At 41.9% G+C, this 17,311-nt stretch overlaps 1 protein-coding gene across 26 annotated transcripts in view; it reads right to left on the bottom strand.

The window, feature by feature from the left end:
- Positions 1 to 17,311, bottom strand: part of PBLD (phenazine biosynthesis like protein domain containing) — a 42,744-nt gene that overhangs the window by 16,100 nt on the left and 9,333 nt on the right. For 10 of the 26 annotated variants that reach the window (XM_078345803.1, XM_078345812.1, XM_078345809.1 and 7 more), the window contains one exon: positions 11,161 to 11,295. In XM_078345803.1, coding sequence (XP_078201929.1) covers positions 11,161 to 11,244 — 84 coding nt within the window. In that variant the 5' untranslated portion in view covers positions 11,245 to 11,295. Of the gene's footprint in view, positions 1 to 11,160; positions 11,296 to 14,462; positions 14,583 to 17,311 lie in introns of all 26 variants that reach the window. The other 16 variants (XM_078345801.1, XM_078345810.1, XM_035268232.3 and 13 more) reach the window with 3 other exon arrangements.

The following is a 17,311-nucleotide window of genomic DNA, read 5'->3' as shown; positions in this document are numbered from 1 at the left end:
TTATGCCCTTACAAATGAAGAAATTAAACAGATGGATCATATAATATCCCAAGACCACCATATACCTAATAAACAGTACAGTGATTAAGCATGAGAGTTTAGCTAAGCATGGTGGCTCATGCCTGTAATCCCAGCACTTTGGGAGGCTGAGGCAGGAGGGTAGCTTGTGTATAGGAGTTCAAGGCCAGCCTGAGTAACAAGACAGTCAGTGAGACCCTGTCTCTTTAAATAAAATACTTAAAATAAAGAAAAAGAATGAGGGCTTTAGCGGGGCATGGTGTCTTATGCCTGTAATCCTAACACTTTGGGAGGCCAAAGTAGGAGGATTGCTTGAGACCAGGAGTTCAAGACCACTGGGCAACATAGAGAGACACTCCCACCCACCAGTCTCTATTAAAAATAAAAATAAAAAGTTTAGCCAGCCATGGTGGTGCTTGCCTATGGTCCCAGCTACACAGGAGGCTGAGGCGGGAGGATCGCTTGAGCCCAGAGATCAAGGCTGCAGTGAGCCATGATTGTGCCACTGCACTCCAGACTGGGTGACAGAGCAAGACTCTGTCTCAAAAACAAAAAAGAAAAGAAAAAGGATGAGGGTTTTACAAATGTGGACAATAGTAACAACTGGCCAGGCACAGTGGCTCATGCCTATAATCCCAGCATTTTGGGAGGCTGAGGCTAGTGGATCGCTTATGCCCAGGAGTTGGAGACCAGCCTGGGCAACATAACAAGACCTTGAGTCTAGAAAAAAAATTTTTTTAAATAGTAACAACTGGTGAATATAGAGGAAGGGAATATGCATGTTCATTGTATCATTCTTGAAACTTTTCTGTAGGTTAATTTTTCAAAATAAAATGTTAAAAACTTATGTGGGTTTGAAAACAGAATTGAATTTGGTTTTCTTTGTTTTTGTTTTTTTGAGACAGAGTCTTGCTCTGTCTCCCAGGCTGGAGAGCAGTGGCGTGATCTCGGCTCACTGCAATCTCTGCCTCCCAGGTTCAAACAATACTCTTGCCTCAACCTCCCAAGTAACTGGGACTACAGGTGCACGCCACCATGCCCAACTTATTTTTTGTATTATTTTAGTAGAGAGAGGCTTTCACCGTGTTGCCCAGGCTGGTCTCAAACTCCTGAGCTCAGGCAATCAGACTGCCTAAGCCTCCCAAAGTGCTGGGATTATAGGTGCGAGCCACTGCACCGGCAACAGAATTGAATTTCTATCCTGGGTGAGTCCCTAGTAGCAGTGTAAAAGTGGGCAAGCCATTTACTCTTATGGCCTCAGTTTCCAAACCTTTAAGATGGGAATAATAGCACTTAAGTCAAAGTTTATTGTGAAGATATATACATGCATACAAACACACACGCACACGCACGCATGCACACACACACACACACACACACATTCCTCTTAACTCAAGGAAAAAAGTGGACCTGAAATATGTTTTCCTATTGAGAAGGAAAATCCATTTTTAATCAATAAAATGCTTACTAGTTTGATTTTGAATTTTAAAGAATTTTCAAAGCAAATGCATCTTTGTTTTGGCCAAATTTACTGCTCTTGATCTCCTGAAACCCAGAAGAATAATAATTTTATATTAGTAAATTCATAATTCACTTCTCCGAGTTATGCAAATTAAATACTCTTTGATTCAAAATCTTTTGAAACATGTTCTATATAATTGTACAGGGCATAAAACAGTGACTACTGTGAAAAATCAGTCATGATTTTTAAAACTATTAGCTGACATAAAAATCCTGGCAGGGGCTGGGCACGATGGCTCACGCCTGTAATCCCAGCACTTTGGGAGCCCGAGGTGGGTGGGTTACTTGAGGTCAGGAGTTGGAGACTAGCCTGGCCAACATGGCGAAACCCTGTCTCTACTAAAAATACAAAAATTTGCCAGGTATGGTGGTGCGCACCTGTAATCCCAGATTCTCAGGAGGCTGAGACAGTAGAACGGCTTGAACCCGGGAAGCAGAGGTTGCAGTGAGCTGAGATGGTACCACTGCACTTCAGCATGGGTGAAAGAGCGAGACTCTGTCTCAAAAAAAAAAAAAAAAAAAAAAAAAGGCAGGTTTGGGGTGTGTGTGTGTGTGTGTGTGTGTGGGCACACGCACTTGTGTGTTTTGAGACGGAGGCTTACTCTGTCACCCAGGCTAGAGTGCAGTGGCATGATCTCAGCTCACTGCAACCTCCGCCTCCCAGGTTCTAAGCCATTCTCCCACCTTGGCCTCCCTGAGTACCTGGGACTAAAGAACGCACAAGCAAGCCTGGCTAACTTTTTGTATTTTAGTAGAGATGGAGTTTCACCAAGTTGCCCAAGCTGGTCTTGAACTCCTGAGCTCAGGCAATGAATGCACCCATATCAGCCTCCCAAAGTGCTAGAATGACAGGCATGAGCCATTGTGCCCCAGCCCACCCAGAGAGAGACTTCAGAGAGGAGAGTTGAGTGAGAGAAAGAAATAACCCAGTGCCCAACACATAGTAAGTACTTAATACATGTTAGCTTTTTATTTGAGTGGCTCAAAGTCATGCTTTAACCAGCCTCACTACTGCCTGCCCATCACAAAGACAAACGATTATTAACCCTTTAACATGGTACAGACAGGGAAAATTAATGTCTAGCAGAGAAAATGAACCCCTGCAAGGTTTCTAAGAGAGAACAGCAATCAATCAATCAATGAGTCCTGTGCTGGGCCAGGAGCATGGAACCACAATTAAGGGGATTTGTCAGAAATGTGGAGCCTGAGGCCCCATTTGGGGCCTCCAACCTTCTGAATCAGAATCTCCCTTTTTACAAGTTCCCCAGGTGATTATGTGCATATTAAAGTTTGAGAAACCCTTGTGTATAAGCCATGAATCTGTGTTCAAGGGACTTAGCATCTAGGTAGGGAGTTAAGACTGACACAGACAGCAATTGTGAACAATACCAGAGAATACATAATTGAGACACATAGATTTTGACAATAAATACTCTAAAACTTTAAAGATGAGGCCTCTTTTCTAGAAAAGAGAAGATTTCGGTGATTCAGACAGAAAAGTGTGTGCAAAGAGCTTTGTATTGGGACAGCTTCTTGGGCAAGTTGGTTGATCTCACTTCTGTTTTTTGGGTTTTTTTTGCTGCAAAGTTGCCCTGACTGGAGTGCAGTGGTGGCACAATCTCGTCTCACTGCAATCTCCACCTCCTGGTTCAAGCAATTCTCCTGCCTCAGCCTCCTGAGAAACTGGGAATACAGGCGCATGCCACCACACCCAGCTGATTTTTGTATTTTCATTAGACACAGGGTTTAGGATGGGCCAGGCTGGTCTTGAACTCCTGACCTCAGGTGATCCACCCACCTTGGCCTCCCAAAATGTTACAGGCACGAGCCACAGCGCCTAGCCCATTCTCTTGTTAAATCAGAGATTAACCTTTAGCATATTGGGCACTGTAGAATTCTAGAAATAGGATGGTGAAAATGCAGTGAAGGAGCACCTGTCCCACCTGCAGGCACCTGTGAACCCGGGTGAGAAGTCCAACCTAAGTAGAGAAGTAGAGAAGGCCACTGGAAACTCCCAGCCAACAAGACAACAGTATTAAGAATTGAACTCAAGCAGCTGGGCATGGTGGCTCCCGCCTGTAATCCCAGCACTTTGGGAGGCCAAGGCGGGCAGATCACAAGGTCAAGAGATCGAGACCATCCTGGTCAACATGGTGAAACCCTGTCTCTACTAACAATACAAAAATTAGCTGGGCGTGGTGGCACACACCTGTGGTCCCAGCTACTTGGGAGGCTGACGTGGAAGAATCACTTGAACCCAGGAGGTGGAGGTTGCAGTGAGCCGAGATTGCGCTACTGCACTCCAGCCTAGCGACACAGCAAGACTCTGTCTCAAAAAAAAAAAGAATTGAACTCAAGCACATCTAGCAGGAAATGGCCATGCATACGACACCTGATAGAAACTGAGAGGTATTTAAGCCCCTTAGTGCAGAGTCTGCAATCACAAGTCTCCAGTGGTAATCGAAGGGGTGACCAAGAAAAGCTTTTGCTGGCCTTCCTAGTCTTGCCTCCTTGCCTGCAGAAACCTAAAGTGCCTGCCAGTCCTTCTTCTATCTGATCTGGCCAAATTTCCTATCTTTGTCCTTCCTTTCTTTATCTATAGCTTCCTGTAACCTTTAAGATAAGTCTCTTTTTTTTAGAATCCAGAGGACTTTCAGGACACAGATAGGATAAGTCTTTAAAAGCATTAAAACATCCTACATTGTAGCCAAGCTCACCATCTATTGGTAATAGATTTATTTGCAAATGGGCCCTTTCACACTTTAGCTAGGATGCAAACTCCACTGTCCACCAGCTCTTTAATCCTCTCTACCTTGGTATACTGCACTTCTTGCAATTTGGATTTATATAACTGTAACTTCTATTTCAGGACACTGGAACATGCACCTGCTATTTGCCTGAGGGACTAGAGAGGCATGGAAAGTTTGACAGTAGCAGTCTACAACATGCACCACTGGCAGCTGGACTTTCACTGAATTCTACACTGCAACCAAAGGACAAGACAAGGGTGAATCATGGAAAGGCTTCAACTTTGAAAGCCTTACAAACAAAAGAGAGAGGATGCGTTCATTCAAAACACTGGCTTTTCTTTTCAACAATTTTTCCATTTTACACTGAGCTTCTTTTCAAATGCTGTACAAAACAGGTACAAACCAACAGCTACTAATTCCCTTGCTTTAATATCCATTTCCCTTTGGCCTTCTCATGTGAATCAAATTTCCAGCAGCAAAAACAGAGTGATGTTTGCCTTTCTGAGTTCTGGTGTACTGGGATACTGAGGTTCCATCTCCTTGTGACCCACAAAGATTAATGATCAGAAAATCAGAGTAAAGTTTTAAAATACTCCCATCTTGTGGCAGTTTTAAAATATGGCAGCCTAAATATGACAGCCCTGACTTATCAGTCCTGATTGTTCATTTGTCCCTAGGCTATAGGTAAGATTCCAGTAAGTCGATGCACCTGGATGGAGAAAGTTCTAAAACCCGCCTCTTCAAGCACCACTGGTGTTTTTTTTATTTTTATTTTTATTTTATTTTTTCAGAGACAGGACACAACCCATGGCCAGTAGTTGCTCATGGGTCCTTGAAGTTTTTACCCAGCTGTCATCATCATATCTGTTTTACTTTTTACATTGCTTCTATACATTTTCCATGTTTCTACAAGGTCTTTATTGTCAAACAGATCATCAGGCATCTGAGGACACCATCAATTTTTTTTTTCATTTTTCTTTTTCTTTCTTTTTTTTTTTCTTTTTTTTTAGCCAGAGTCTTGCTCTGTCGCCCAGGCTGGAGTGCGGCAGTGTTTTCTCAGCTCACTGTAACCTCTACCTCCTGGGTTCAAGTGATCCTCCTGCCTCAGCCTCCTGAGTAGCTGGGATTACAGGTGTACACCATCATGCCTGACTAGTTTTTGTATCTTTAGTAGAGATGGGGTTTCACCATGTTAGCCAGGCTGATCTCAAACTCCTAACCTCAGGTGATCTTCCTGCCTCAGCCTCTCAAAGTACTTGGATTACAGGTAAGAGCCATTGCACTCGGACAATTTTTATTAATTTTTTTCAAATATCTGTTTATGTTCCTTTTAGACCTTAATCTGTTTTTTGCTTCCACCTAATGTAGAGTGTTAAATGTTTCTCATGTAAAAAATTTAAAAATGAGTTTGTCAGCTGGGTATGGTGGCTCACACCTGTAATCCTAGCACTTTAGGAGGCTGAAGTGAGAAGATTGCTTGTCTCAAAAAGGAAAAAGAAAAAGAAATTAAAAGTGAACTTGTCTTGAAAACAAACAAAAAGCCCTTCAGAATATGATAGAAGCTCTTAGTGAATCGGCAACCAACAGAATGGGAAAAAATTTTTGCAGTTTACCCATCTGACAAAGGGCTGATATCCAGAATTTACGAAGAACTCAAACAGATTTACAAGAAAAAAACAAACAAGCCCATTCAAAAGTGGGCAAAGGATATGAACAGACACTTTACAAAAGAAGACATACATGAGGCCAACAAACATATGAAAAAATGCTCATCATCACTGGTCATTACAGAAATGCAAATCAAAACTACACTGAGATATCATCTCACGCCAGTTAGAATGGCGATCATTAAAAAAATCTGGAGACAACAGATACTGGAGAGGATGTGGAGAAATAGGAACACTTTTATACTGTTGGTGGGAGTGTAAATGAGTTCAACCATTGTGGAAGACAGTGTGGCGATTCCTCAAAGATCTAGAAATAGAAATTCCATTTGACCCAGCAATCCCATCACTGGGTATATATCCAAAGGATTATAAATTGTTCTACTATAAGGACACATGCATACAAATGTTCATTGCAGCACAGTTTACAATAGCAAAGACCTGGAACCAACCCAAATGCCCATCAATGATAGACTGGACAGGGAAAATGTGGCACATATACACCATGGAATATTATGCAGCCATCAAAAACGATGAGTTCGTGTCCTTTGTAGGAACATGGATGAAACCATCATTCTCAGCAAACTGACACAAGAGCAGAAAATCAAACACTGCATGTTCTCACTCATAGGCGGGTGTTGAACAATGAGAACACACGGACCCAGGGAGTGGAGCACTACACACTGGGGTCTGTTGGGGGGAATTGGGGGAGGGACAGCAGGGGGTGGGGAGTTGGGGAGAGATAGCATGGGGAGAAATGCCAGCTATAGGTGATGGGGAGGAAGGCAGCAAATCACACTGCCACGTGTGTACCTATGCAACAATCTTGCATATTCTTCACATGTACCCCAAAACCTAAAATGCATTAATAAATAAATTAATTTAAAAATATTATATATTATAGAAGCTCTTGAACTTTATTCCTCAGAAGTTTTTACTTTACTTTCAGTCATCTTTTATCAAGTGTTCGAAAAGCTCAAAGCACCATGACCTAGTCTTTAGTCTGTCCACAAAGTTCTCCTATGGTTAGTCACATCTCGGTCAAATTTTAAATAATTTAAAACAAAATCTACAAAACATTCCTCTGAAGCCCTGCATTTAAAATCTGAAGTATTTTTACCTTATAAAATCTAACATTATTTCATCCTCTGAGTCCCCGTCGTACCTAAAACCTTCAGGTTTTTTAGCCTCTGTGGTGACTACTGAATAATGGTCAGTTTACAGGTCCATTTTCCCCACTAGACTCTGAGTACCTGAAGGGCAGGTGAACTTGTTAACCTTTGTGCCTCTGACTCAGCCAAGAGCCTGGCTGAATTCCTACCAAATTGTGGCCAATATGATAAGGTTTAGTGTTTATTTGTCTCTGACATTTTCCCATGGCCACTTGTATTCTCTCCACCATCTCGGGACACAACAAACCCAAAGGCAGACACCACCATTTATACTTCTATTATAATTGTTATTGATTAGGAATTAGGAAAAGTGCTACCTTTCTCTCCAGGAGGACAAGATTCTCACATCCAAAGAACTGAAAAGTGTATCTAAGAGGCTTAACAAACTAATCTTTAGATACCTATTCAGGTGTCCCTGAAAGGCCATGAAATTATCCTGGTCTCATAGGCCCAAGTCTCAAAAGAAGTGAATTGGAAAACCTTTTTTTTAAACGAAGTCTTGCTCTGTCTCCCAGGCTGGAGTGCAGTGGTGCAATCTCGGCTCACTGCAACCTCCACCTCTCAGGTTCAAGTGATTCTCCTGCCTCAGCCTCCCAAGTAGCTGGGATTACAGGCACGTGCCACCACGCCCAGCTAATTTTTGTAATTTTAGTAGAGATGGGGGTTTCACCATGTTGGCCAGGCTGGTCTCAAACTCCTGACCTCGTGATCTGCCCGCCTCAGCCTCCCAAAGTGCTGGGATTACAGGCATGAGCCACCGCAGCTGGCCGAATTGGAAAATTCTTTAGAGAGCTTCCCCAAATCGTGGACTTCCTGATCGTCTTTTCCCTTCTTCCACTCATACTGAAGCATGTTGTTTTAAACTATAAGTTCTTTACTTAAATTTTTATTTCCTAGTTTTTCCAAACATATAATTAGCATACAAAATATGTTTTAATGAAGAGATAGATAGAAAGAGAGAGAAAAAAGAAAGAGATAGCAATCCTGTAAGTTTGATGTTTAGTTAATTTACTGGAAATCAATGGAGTAAGTTGGAGAATAATGCCAATGTTTGTTATCTGATAAAAATGGAATACAATTGGGCCAGGTGTGGTGGCTCAAACCTGTAATCCCAGCACTTTGGGAGGCCGAGGCGGGTGGATCACGAGGTCAAGAGATCGAGACCATCCTGGTCAACATGGTGAAACCCCGTCTCTACTAAAAACAAAAAATTAGCTGGGCATGGTGGTGCATGCCTATAATCCCAGCTACTCAGGAGCTGAGGTAGGAGAATTGCCTGAACCCAGGAGGCAGAGGTTGCGGTGAGCCAAGATCACGCCATTGCACTCCAGCCTGGGAAACAAGAGTGAAACTCCATCTCAAAAAAAAAAGGAATACAATTCTATTCAATATAAACTACTGTCAAAACTCTTCAAGGATATTACATGGGGCCATGAGGCAAATGTATTAAGACTTTTGACAAGCAGTTATAGTCAATCCCATAATTCCTTGACAGGAAGTTGTATTTGCCAGATTGTTTCTAAAGAAAAGTCATGATTTGGAATCTGGTTAATTATTTTCATACTAATCTTCCCAAGCTCTTGTCATAATGGACAAAGTTTATTAACTTTATTACCTTTGGCATTTTGTGGAGAGAAAATGCCAACACAAGTTTGCATAATGAATGTAGAGTTAAGATAAGACAAGGACTCTTGATGGCCATCTTACTACTCCACTTGAGGGAGAAAAGAACTGTGGAAATGGGACTCTAATAATATTCCACCAAGTGTGGTGGCTTATGCCTATAATCCCAGCACTTTGGAAGGCCAAGATGGAAACATCACTTGAATCCAGGAGTTTGAGACCAGCCTGGTCAATATAGTAAGACCCCATCTCTATTTTATTAAAAAAATTTAAAAATTGAAAAAAAAAAAACAACCAAAAACCTAGGTTCACCTTAGCAGTCCTCCTTTTTTAGAGACAGGGTTTCGCTGTGTTGGCCAGGTTGGTCTCAAACTCCTGGCCCCAAGCAATCCTCCTGCCTCAGCCTCCCAGAGTACTAGGATTATAGGCATGAGCCAGTGCACCCAGCCCAGTTCTCCCACCCACTGGAATCACTTGGGGAACTTTAAAAAACACTGTAGGCTGGGCACAGTGGCTCATGCCTGTAATCCAACACTTTGGGAGGCCGAGGCAGGTAGATCACCTGAGGTCAGGAATTCAAGACCAGCCTGGCCAACATAGTGAGACCCTATCTCTATTTAAAAAAAAAAAAAAAAGTGGCTGGGTGCGATGGCTCACACCTGTAATCCCAGTACTTTAGGAGGCCAAGGCAGGTGGATCACAAGGTCAGGAGTTTGAGACCATTCTGGTCAATATGGTGAAACCCTGTCTCTACTAAAAATACAAAAATTAGGTAGGTGTGATGGTGTGTGCCTGTAATCACAGCTATTCAGGAGGCTGAGGCCGGAGAATCGCTTGAACCTGGCAGGCAGAGGTTGCAGTGAGCCAAGATTACGTCACTGCACTCCAGCCTGGGGGACAGGGCGAGATTCTGTCTCAGAAAAAAATACATATATAGAGAGATATATATACAAAAAAAAAAATTAGCCTTGTTATGGCCGGGCGCGGTGGCTATTGCCTGTAATCCTAACACTTTGGCAGGCCGAAGCAGGAGGATCACCTGAGGTTAGGAGTTCCAGATCAGCCTGAATAACATGGAGGAAACCCCATCTCTACTAAAATACAAAATTAACCCGGCATCGTGGCGCATGCCTGTAATCCCAGCTACTCAGAAGGCTGAGGCAGGAAAACCACTTGAACCTGGAAGGCGGAGTTTGCGGTGAGCCGAGATCACGCCATTGCACTCCAGCCTGGGCAACAAGAGCAAAACTCCAACTCGAAAAAAAAAAATTAGCTGTGCATGGTGTCAGGGAACTGTAATCTCAGCTACTCAGGAGGCTGAGGCAGGAGAATCACTTGAGCCCAGGAGGCAGAGGTTGCAGGAGCCCAGACTGCGCCATTGCACTGCAGCCTGGGCAACAAGAGCAAAACTCCATCACACACACACACACACACACACACACACACACACACACACACACCACTGCCACCTGGGTTCCACTCCCAGAGAATCTGTTGTAATTGGTCTGGAAGGCAGCATTTTTAAAGTTCCTTAGGGGATTTTTATGTGTAGCCAGGTTAAGATTCACTGTCCTCGAAGGCCCCAACACACTTTTCCCAACTTAATATGACTTACTTAAGATCAATTGCTGTCTTCTTGAAGTAATTCTCAGATAATCTACTCTTGTGCTAACTGCTCTGAGTGAAAGGACACCTTACCTTGTTTCTTACTACTTAGGGACAAAAACAAGGTCAATATTCCTTGACCTCAAGGAATTTTCTTTTCAATATTCCTTGACCTCCTGCCTCTTCCTTGAGCTCAAGGAATATTTAACTATTAACCCTCAAGGTCAAGGAATATTTAACTATTCCATTAATATTTATCCTAATCAAAAAGACATTTTTAAAACGAGTCAGTAAGTTATTTATATATTATAGCTTAATTCCTTCTACCTCTCTACTTAACTACTTAATTCCTTGCAAAATATCTCATTTTCTTGGTCCTAAAAAAGAATTTCAAATTGCCTAAGCTATAGGTAAGTTCAAGATACTCAGCTAGGATCTGTTATGTTAAATGTGAAACTGCCTATGTCTAGTCACACATAACTCATCTAATTTCATTCTCCTCAACACATGGTGCTAACTAAATGAAAACCTGATGGCTAAAAGGGAGCTCTAGCTCTTCTTTTTAAAAATTGGCTCTAGTTCCTCTTTATCTGAATCTTCATTTCATTAGTCGTACCCAAGGCATACGCATTTTTATCAAATACTTTGGTCAAAACCACCTTGCTTACATGAACATTACTGATATGATGGCAAAGAACACAAACCAAAGAGGTAAACCAATAGGTGAAAACTAGTCTTTTAAAATAATTAATTGTTTCTACAGAAATCTAGAATTTCTCATAGTGTAATTCAAATCCAAGTACTTACATTTTCTAGGAGGCACACAGCAGCGGGATTCCCACGAAATGCTCTTGTTGTGAATGCATCTGCTATGAAAATCGGAAGCTTCATTGTCCTTGCAAGCTGTTTTTGCAAGCTCTCAAAATTGCTTTATGTCTTCTTCTTGGAAAAAAAAAATCAAAAAGTTAATGTTTTACTTGGTGTACAGATGCAATAACAGTTCCCAGATACAAAGTCAAGCAACTATTCAAATGTACGACATTTAAAGATATATAATCCCCTATCTTTTTTTTTCTTTTTATGAGACTGAGTCTTGCTCTTTAACCCAGGCTGGAGTGATCTCAGCTCACTGCAACATCCGCCTACCCGCTCAAGCAATTCTCCTGCCTCAGCCTCTTGAATAGCTGGGATTACAGACACCTGCCACCACACCTGGCTAATTTCTGTATTTTAGGTAGAGTTAGGGTTTCACCAAGTAGGCCAGGCTGGTCTTGAACTCCTGACCTCAGGTGATCCACCCTCCTCGACCTCCAAAAGTGCTGGGATTACAGGTGTGGGCCACTGTGCCTGGCCGATCTCCTACCTTTTTAAAACCTCTAAAATGAAATTCATTTTAAAATACTGGCTAACTTAATTTTTTTCCACATTTTGTATTGAATAGTCAATGTCATACATATTATCCATAGAACTTACAATGTTATACATGTTATACATAGAACTTAGCAGCATAAACATCTTCTTTCCTAGAGTTGTCAGAGCTAGCTTAGGCTCTGCTTTTAATGAAGTCCATGAAACATCCAAGAGGCATGTATGTTGCTTACAGTCTCCCAATGAATATTATTACCTTTTTTAAAAGAATGCATTTTTTTCTAATTAAAAAATATGCTCATTATAAAAAACTTGGAAAATAAAAAAGACCCGTAAGTGCACAAATTAGCAATAACATTATTAATGTTCTGCATATACAGCTTTCATCAGAACTTTTACCCTCTTAACAGTAAATTGGCCCTCTGTATTCTCAGGGGACAGATTCCAGGACCCCCTAAGGATATCACACTCCACAGATGCTCAAATCCCTTATATAAAATAGCATAACTGAAGGGTCATTTCAGTTATGCTAATTGGAAAACACTGTATAGCATGAGTATTTTCCAACGACACCAAATGCTTCAAAAGCATCATTTTAATAGATTTACAATATGTTTGTGGATATGCTATAAGCTGTTTAACCACATCCTTTTGGGTGAATATTTAAGTTGTTTCTAATTTTTCATTTGTAAAGATAATGCAGTGATCAAACCTGTTGCATGTAAATTTTGTTCTATGTTCCTGATTCTTCTATATACATTCCTAAAAGTGAAATCCCTGAGTCAAACTGTACAGATGTTTTAACTTAAACAGTTACATTTATCTGAAGAAAAAGTATACCAATTTGGCAGTATATGAGAGTGTCTGACCATTGCTAATCTACTAGATTTTAAATATCTTGTTTTCACTTGTGTTTTTTATTTTGTTGTTGTTTTGTTTTGTTTGAGACAAAGTCTCACTCTGTTGCTGAAGCTAGAGTGTGCAGTGGCGTGATCTCGGCTCACTGCAACCTCCAACTCCCGGGTTCAAGCAATTCCCTGCCTCAGCTTCCCGAGTAGCTGGGATTACAGGCTCCCACCACCACGCCTGGCTAATTTTTGTATTTTTAGTAGAGATGGGGTTTCACCATTTTGGCCAGGCTGGTCTTGAACTCCTGACCTTGTGATCTACCTGCCTCAGCCTCCCAAAGTGCTGGGGTAATAGGCGTGAGCCACTGCACCTGGCCTTTTTTTTTTTTTTTTTTTTTTTTTTTTTTTTTTTTTTTTTTTTTTTTTTTAGACAGAGACTTGCTCTGTCACCAGGCTGGATTGCAGTGGCACAATCTCCACTCACTGCAACCTCCGCCTCTTGGGTTCAAGTGATTCTCATGCCTCAGCCTCCTGAGTAGCTGGTATTATAAGCACATGCTACCACACCCAGCTAATTTTTTTGGTAATTTTTGTAGAGATGGGTTTTTGCCATGTTGGCTAGGCTGGTCTTGAACTCCTGACTTAAGTAATCCTCCCACCTAGGCCTCCCAAAGTGCCGGGATTATAGGCGTGCCCCACTGCACCCAGCCTGCATGGTGTGTGTGTGTGTGTGTGTCCATTCTCTTGAATTTTAATCTTGGTTCCATTTACCATGTAAATAAATGTAGGAAAGTCATAAAGCTCCCTTGTCCAAATAGTTTAGTCATTAAACCTGCCCATGGATGTGCCTGGGGAGAGTGAGGCATATTTGTCCCTCTGTAATACTCTTAGTTTGTTTACAGTTTTCCTGTCACTGCAGATGCTTGTCATTCTGCAGCTGTTAGCACAAAAGAACCCACTTCACAGCCTGGTGCAGTGGCTCACGCCTGTAATCCCAGTACTTTGGGAGGCCGAGGCAGGTGGATCACTTGAGGTCAGGAGTTTGAGACCAGCCTGATCAACTTGTGAAACACCGTCTCTACCAAAAATACAAAAAAATTAGCCGGTGTGGTGGCACGTGCCTATAATCCCAGCTACTCAGGAGGCTGAGGCAGGAGAATCAATTGAACCAAGGAGGCAGAGGTTGCAGTGAGCCAAGATCGTGCCACTGCACTCCAGCCTAGACAAGAGAGTGAGACTCTGTCTCAAAAAAAAGAAAGAAAGAAAAAAAGAACCCACTTCACTCTTGTTTATGACTTCCACCTCAAAACTAGGCTACTCATTAATAAATGTCAGGTTAGTTCTTTGAAATATAAAGATTTAGGACAAGTGCGGTTGCTCACACCTGTAATCCCAACACTTTGGGAGGCCAAAGCGGGTGGATTGCTTGAGGCCAGGAGTTCGGGACCAGCTGGCCAACATGGTGAGACTCTGTCTCTACTAAAAATACAAAAGTGTGGTAGTGTGCCTATAAGCCCAGTTACTCAGGAGGCTAAGGCAGGAGAATCACTTGAATTCAGGAGGTGGAGGTGGCAGTGAGCCAAGATCGCAACACTGCACTCCAGCCTGAGTGACAGGTCAAGACTCCATCTCAAAACAAACAAACAAAAAAAAAAACTAAATGCTCTCTACAAGAGACAAACTTTAGATTCAAAGACACAAATAGGTAAAAATAAAAGAGTGAAAAAAAGATATGCCATGAAAAAAGTAACCAAAAGAGAGCTGGAGCAGCTATATTAATATCAGACAAAACAGATTTTAAGACAAAAGTTGTTACTAGAAACAAATGGCATTTTATAACAATAAATGGAACAATCCATAAGGAAGATACCACAATTATAAACATATACACACCTAACAACAGAGCCCCAAAATACATGATGCAAAAAATGGTAGAATTAAAGGTAGAAATAGGCAATTCAACAACAATACTGTCATCCCTTGGTATCCACAAGGCACTGGTTCCAGGAGCTCCTGTGCATATCAAAATCCAAAGATAATCAAGCCCATTATATAAAGTGGTGTGTATTTGCATATAGTCTATTCACATCCTCCTATATACTTAAATCATTTCTAGATTCTAATACTTAATACTATGTAAATGTTATGTCAATACTTCTAGCAATATATTTCTTTTTTATTTGTATTTTTATTGTTGTAATTTCTTTCTTTCCTTCTTTAAATTATTTTTAATTTTAATTGTTTTCATTTTTTAATAGAGATGGGGTTTCACTATGTTGCCCAGGCTCCTGGGCCTCAAGCAATCTGACCCCTCAGCCTCCTAAAGGGCTAAGATTACAGGTATGAGCCACTGTGCCTGAAACCTTTTAATATTTTGGTTTTTGTTTTTCGTTTTTGAGACAGAGTCTCACTCCGTCTCCCAGGCTGAAATGCAAAGGCACAATCTCTGCTCACTGCAACCTCCACCTCCCAGGCTCAAGGGATTCTCATGCCTCAGCCTCCCGAGTAGCTGGGAATACAGGTGCCTACCACCACGCCTGGCTAATTTTTGTATTTTTAGTAGAGATGAGGTTTCATCATGTTGGCCAGACCGGTCTCAAACTCCTGACCTCAGTTGATCTTCCTGCCTTGGCCTCCTAAAGTGCTGGGATTACAGGTATGAGCCACCATGCCCAGCCTCCCTTTTAATATTTTTAGTTTCTTTTCTTTTCTTTTTTCTTTTTCTTTGCTTTCTTCATTTAATATTTTTGATCCATGGTTGGTTGAATCCACAGATGCAGGGCCCACAGGTATGGAGAACCGACTATAGTTGGAGATTTCAGTGCCTACTTTCAACAATTGATAAAACAGCTAGAGAGAAGATCATCAAGGAAACAGAAGACTTGAGTAACCCTATAAACCAACTAGACCCAACAGACACCCAGAGAACACTCTGCAACAAAAGCACACAACACCTTCTTCTCAAGAGCACATGAAACATTCTCCAGAGCAGACCATTTGCTAGCCCATAAGAGAAGTCTCAACAAATGTAAAGGATTAAAATCATGTAAAGCATGTCCTTCAACCATAATGGTATGAAATTATATAACAGATGGAAAAGGAAACTTGGGAAATTCAAAAAATGTGAAAATTATACAACATTCCCCAATATTAAAAAGATGTAGAGCTTCCTGGAGACATGACTGATTCTACCATGAGTGCAGAAAAAAGACCAGATGAGGCGGGAATCTATTCTAGTACTACACAGTAAGGCAGTACTCAAAAAAATAAATAAAAGGTAATACATGCCTGGGCGCAGTGGCTCATGCCTGTAATTTTAGCACTTTGGGAGGCTAAGGCGGGCAGATCACTTGAGGTCAGGAGTTCAAGACCAGCCTGGCCAACACGGTGAGAGCCCATCTCTGCTAAAAATTCAAAAAAATTAGCTGAGCATGGTGGCGCCTGCCTGTAATCCTAGCTACTGGGGGAGGCCTGAGGCAGGAGAATCACTTGAACCCAGGAGACGGAGGTTGCAGTGAGCTGAGAATGCACTACTGCACTCCAGCCTGGGTGACAAAGTGAGACTCCGTCTCAAGAAAAAAAAAGAATACAGGACCCAACCTGGAAGAGCTCCCAATACCCTAAGTAAGAACAATCTGAGTAACAAAATAAGCGACATAGTATTGGATTATAACCCAAAAATAAAATTAATAGCCATAACCCATACTCACATAAATAAAAGACTACATAAATAAATGGAGAAGAAGAGATAAACTTCCTTACAGAATTCCAAATAGCTTATCTAGCCAACTACCTACTCTCCTTCCCAGGAGATGGAGCTTAACTTCTCCTGTCCCCTGAGTATGGGCTGCATTCAGTAACTTCCTTCCTAAGAACAGAGCATGGAAAGACAGTAAAGAGTAACTTTACAGTGGAGAAACCTAGCAAACACTACCTCAGCCAGGTGAGCGAGATGAGGAGTCACATTATCATGTAAAAAGGATGGCATTTTACCTCCGTGATTTTCCTCCCAAGAAGTCATAACCCCTGTCTAATCCAGAGAAAAACATCAGAAAAAAACCCAACTGAAGAATATTCCACAAAATACCTGACCAGCAGATGCTAAGGAAACATGATGACTAATGTAATGTGGTATCCTGGATGGGATCCTAGAATGGAAAAAGGACATTAGGGGAAAACTACTGAGCCCTACATAAAATTTGGAGTTTAGTTAATAGTAATGGATCAGAGCTGGGCACAGTGGCTCACTCCTGTAATCCCAGAACTTTGGGAGGCTGAGGTGGGTGGATCACCAGGTCAAGAGATCAAGACCATCATGGCCAACATGGTGAAACCCTGTCTCTACTAAAAATACAAAAACTAGCTGGGCATGGTGGCACATGCCTGTAGTCCCAGCTACTCGGGAGGCTGAGGCAGGAGAATTCCATTTTTTTGTTTTTTTTTTTTGAGATGGAGTTTCGCTCTTGTTACCCAGGCTGGAGTGCAATGGCGCGATCTCGGCTCACCGCAACCTCCGCCTCCTGGGTTCAGGCAATTCTCCTGCCTCAGCCTCCCGAGTAGCTGGGATTACAGGCATGCGCCACCATGCCCAGCTAATTTTTTTTTTTGTATTTTTAGTAGAATCGGGGTTTCACCATGTTGACCAGGATGGTCTCGATCTCTTGACCTTGTGATCCACCCTCCTTGGCCTCCCAAAGTGCTGGGATTACAGGCGAGCCACCACACCCGGCCCGAGAATTCCT

This window comes from Callithrix jacchus, chromosome 12, assembly GCF_049354715.1.
Source record: "Callithrix jacchus isolate 240 chromosome 12, calJac240_pri, whole genome shotgun sequence".
Classification (NCBI taxonomy): domain Eukaryota; kingdom Metazoa; phylum Chordata; class Mammalia; order Primates; family Cebidae; genus Callithrix; species Callithrix jacchus.
Note: the sequence above shows the minus strand (reverse complement) of the source record. Positions and strands in the feature narration are given on the sequence as shown.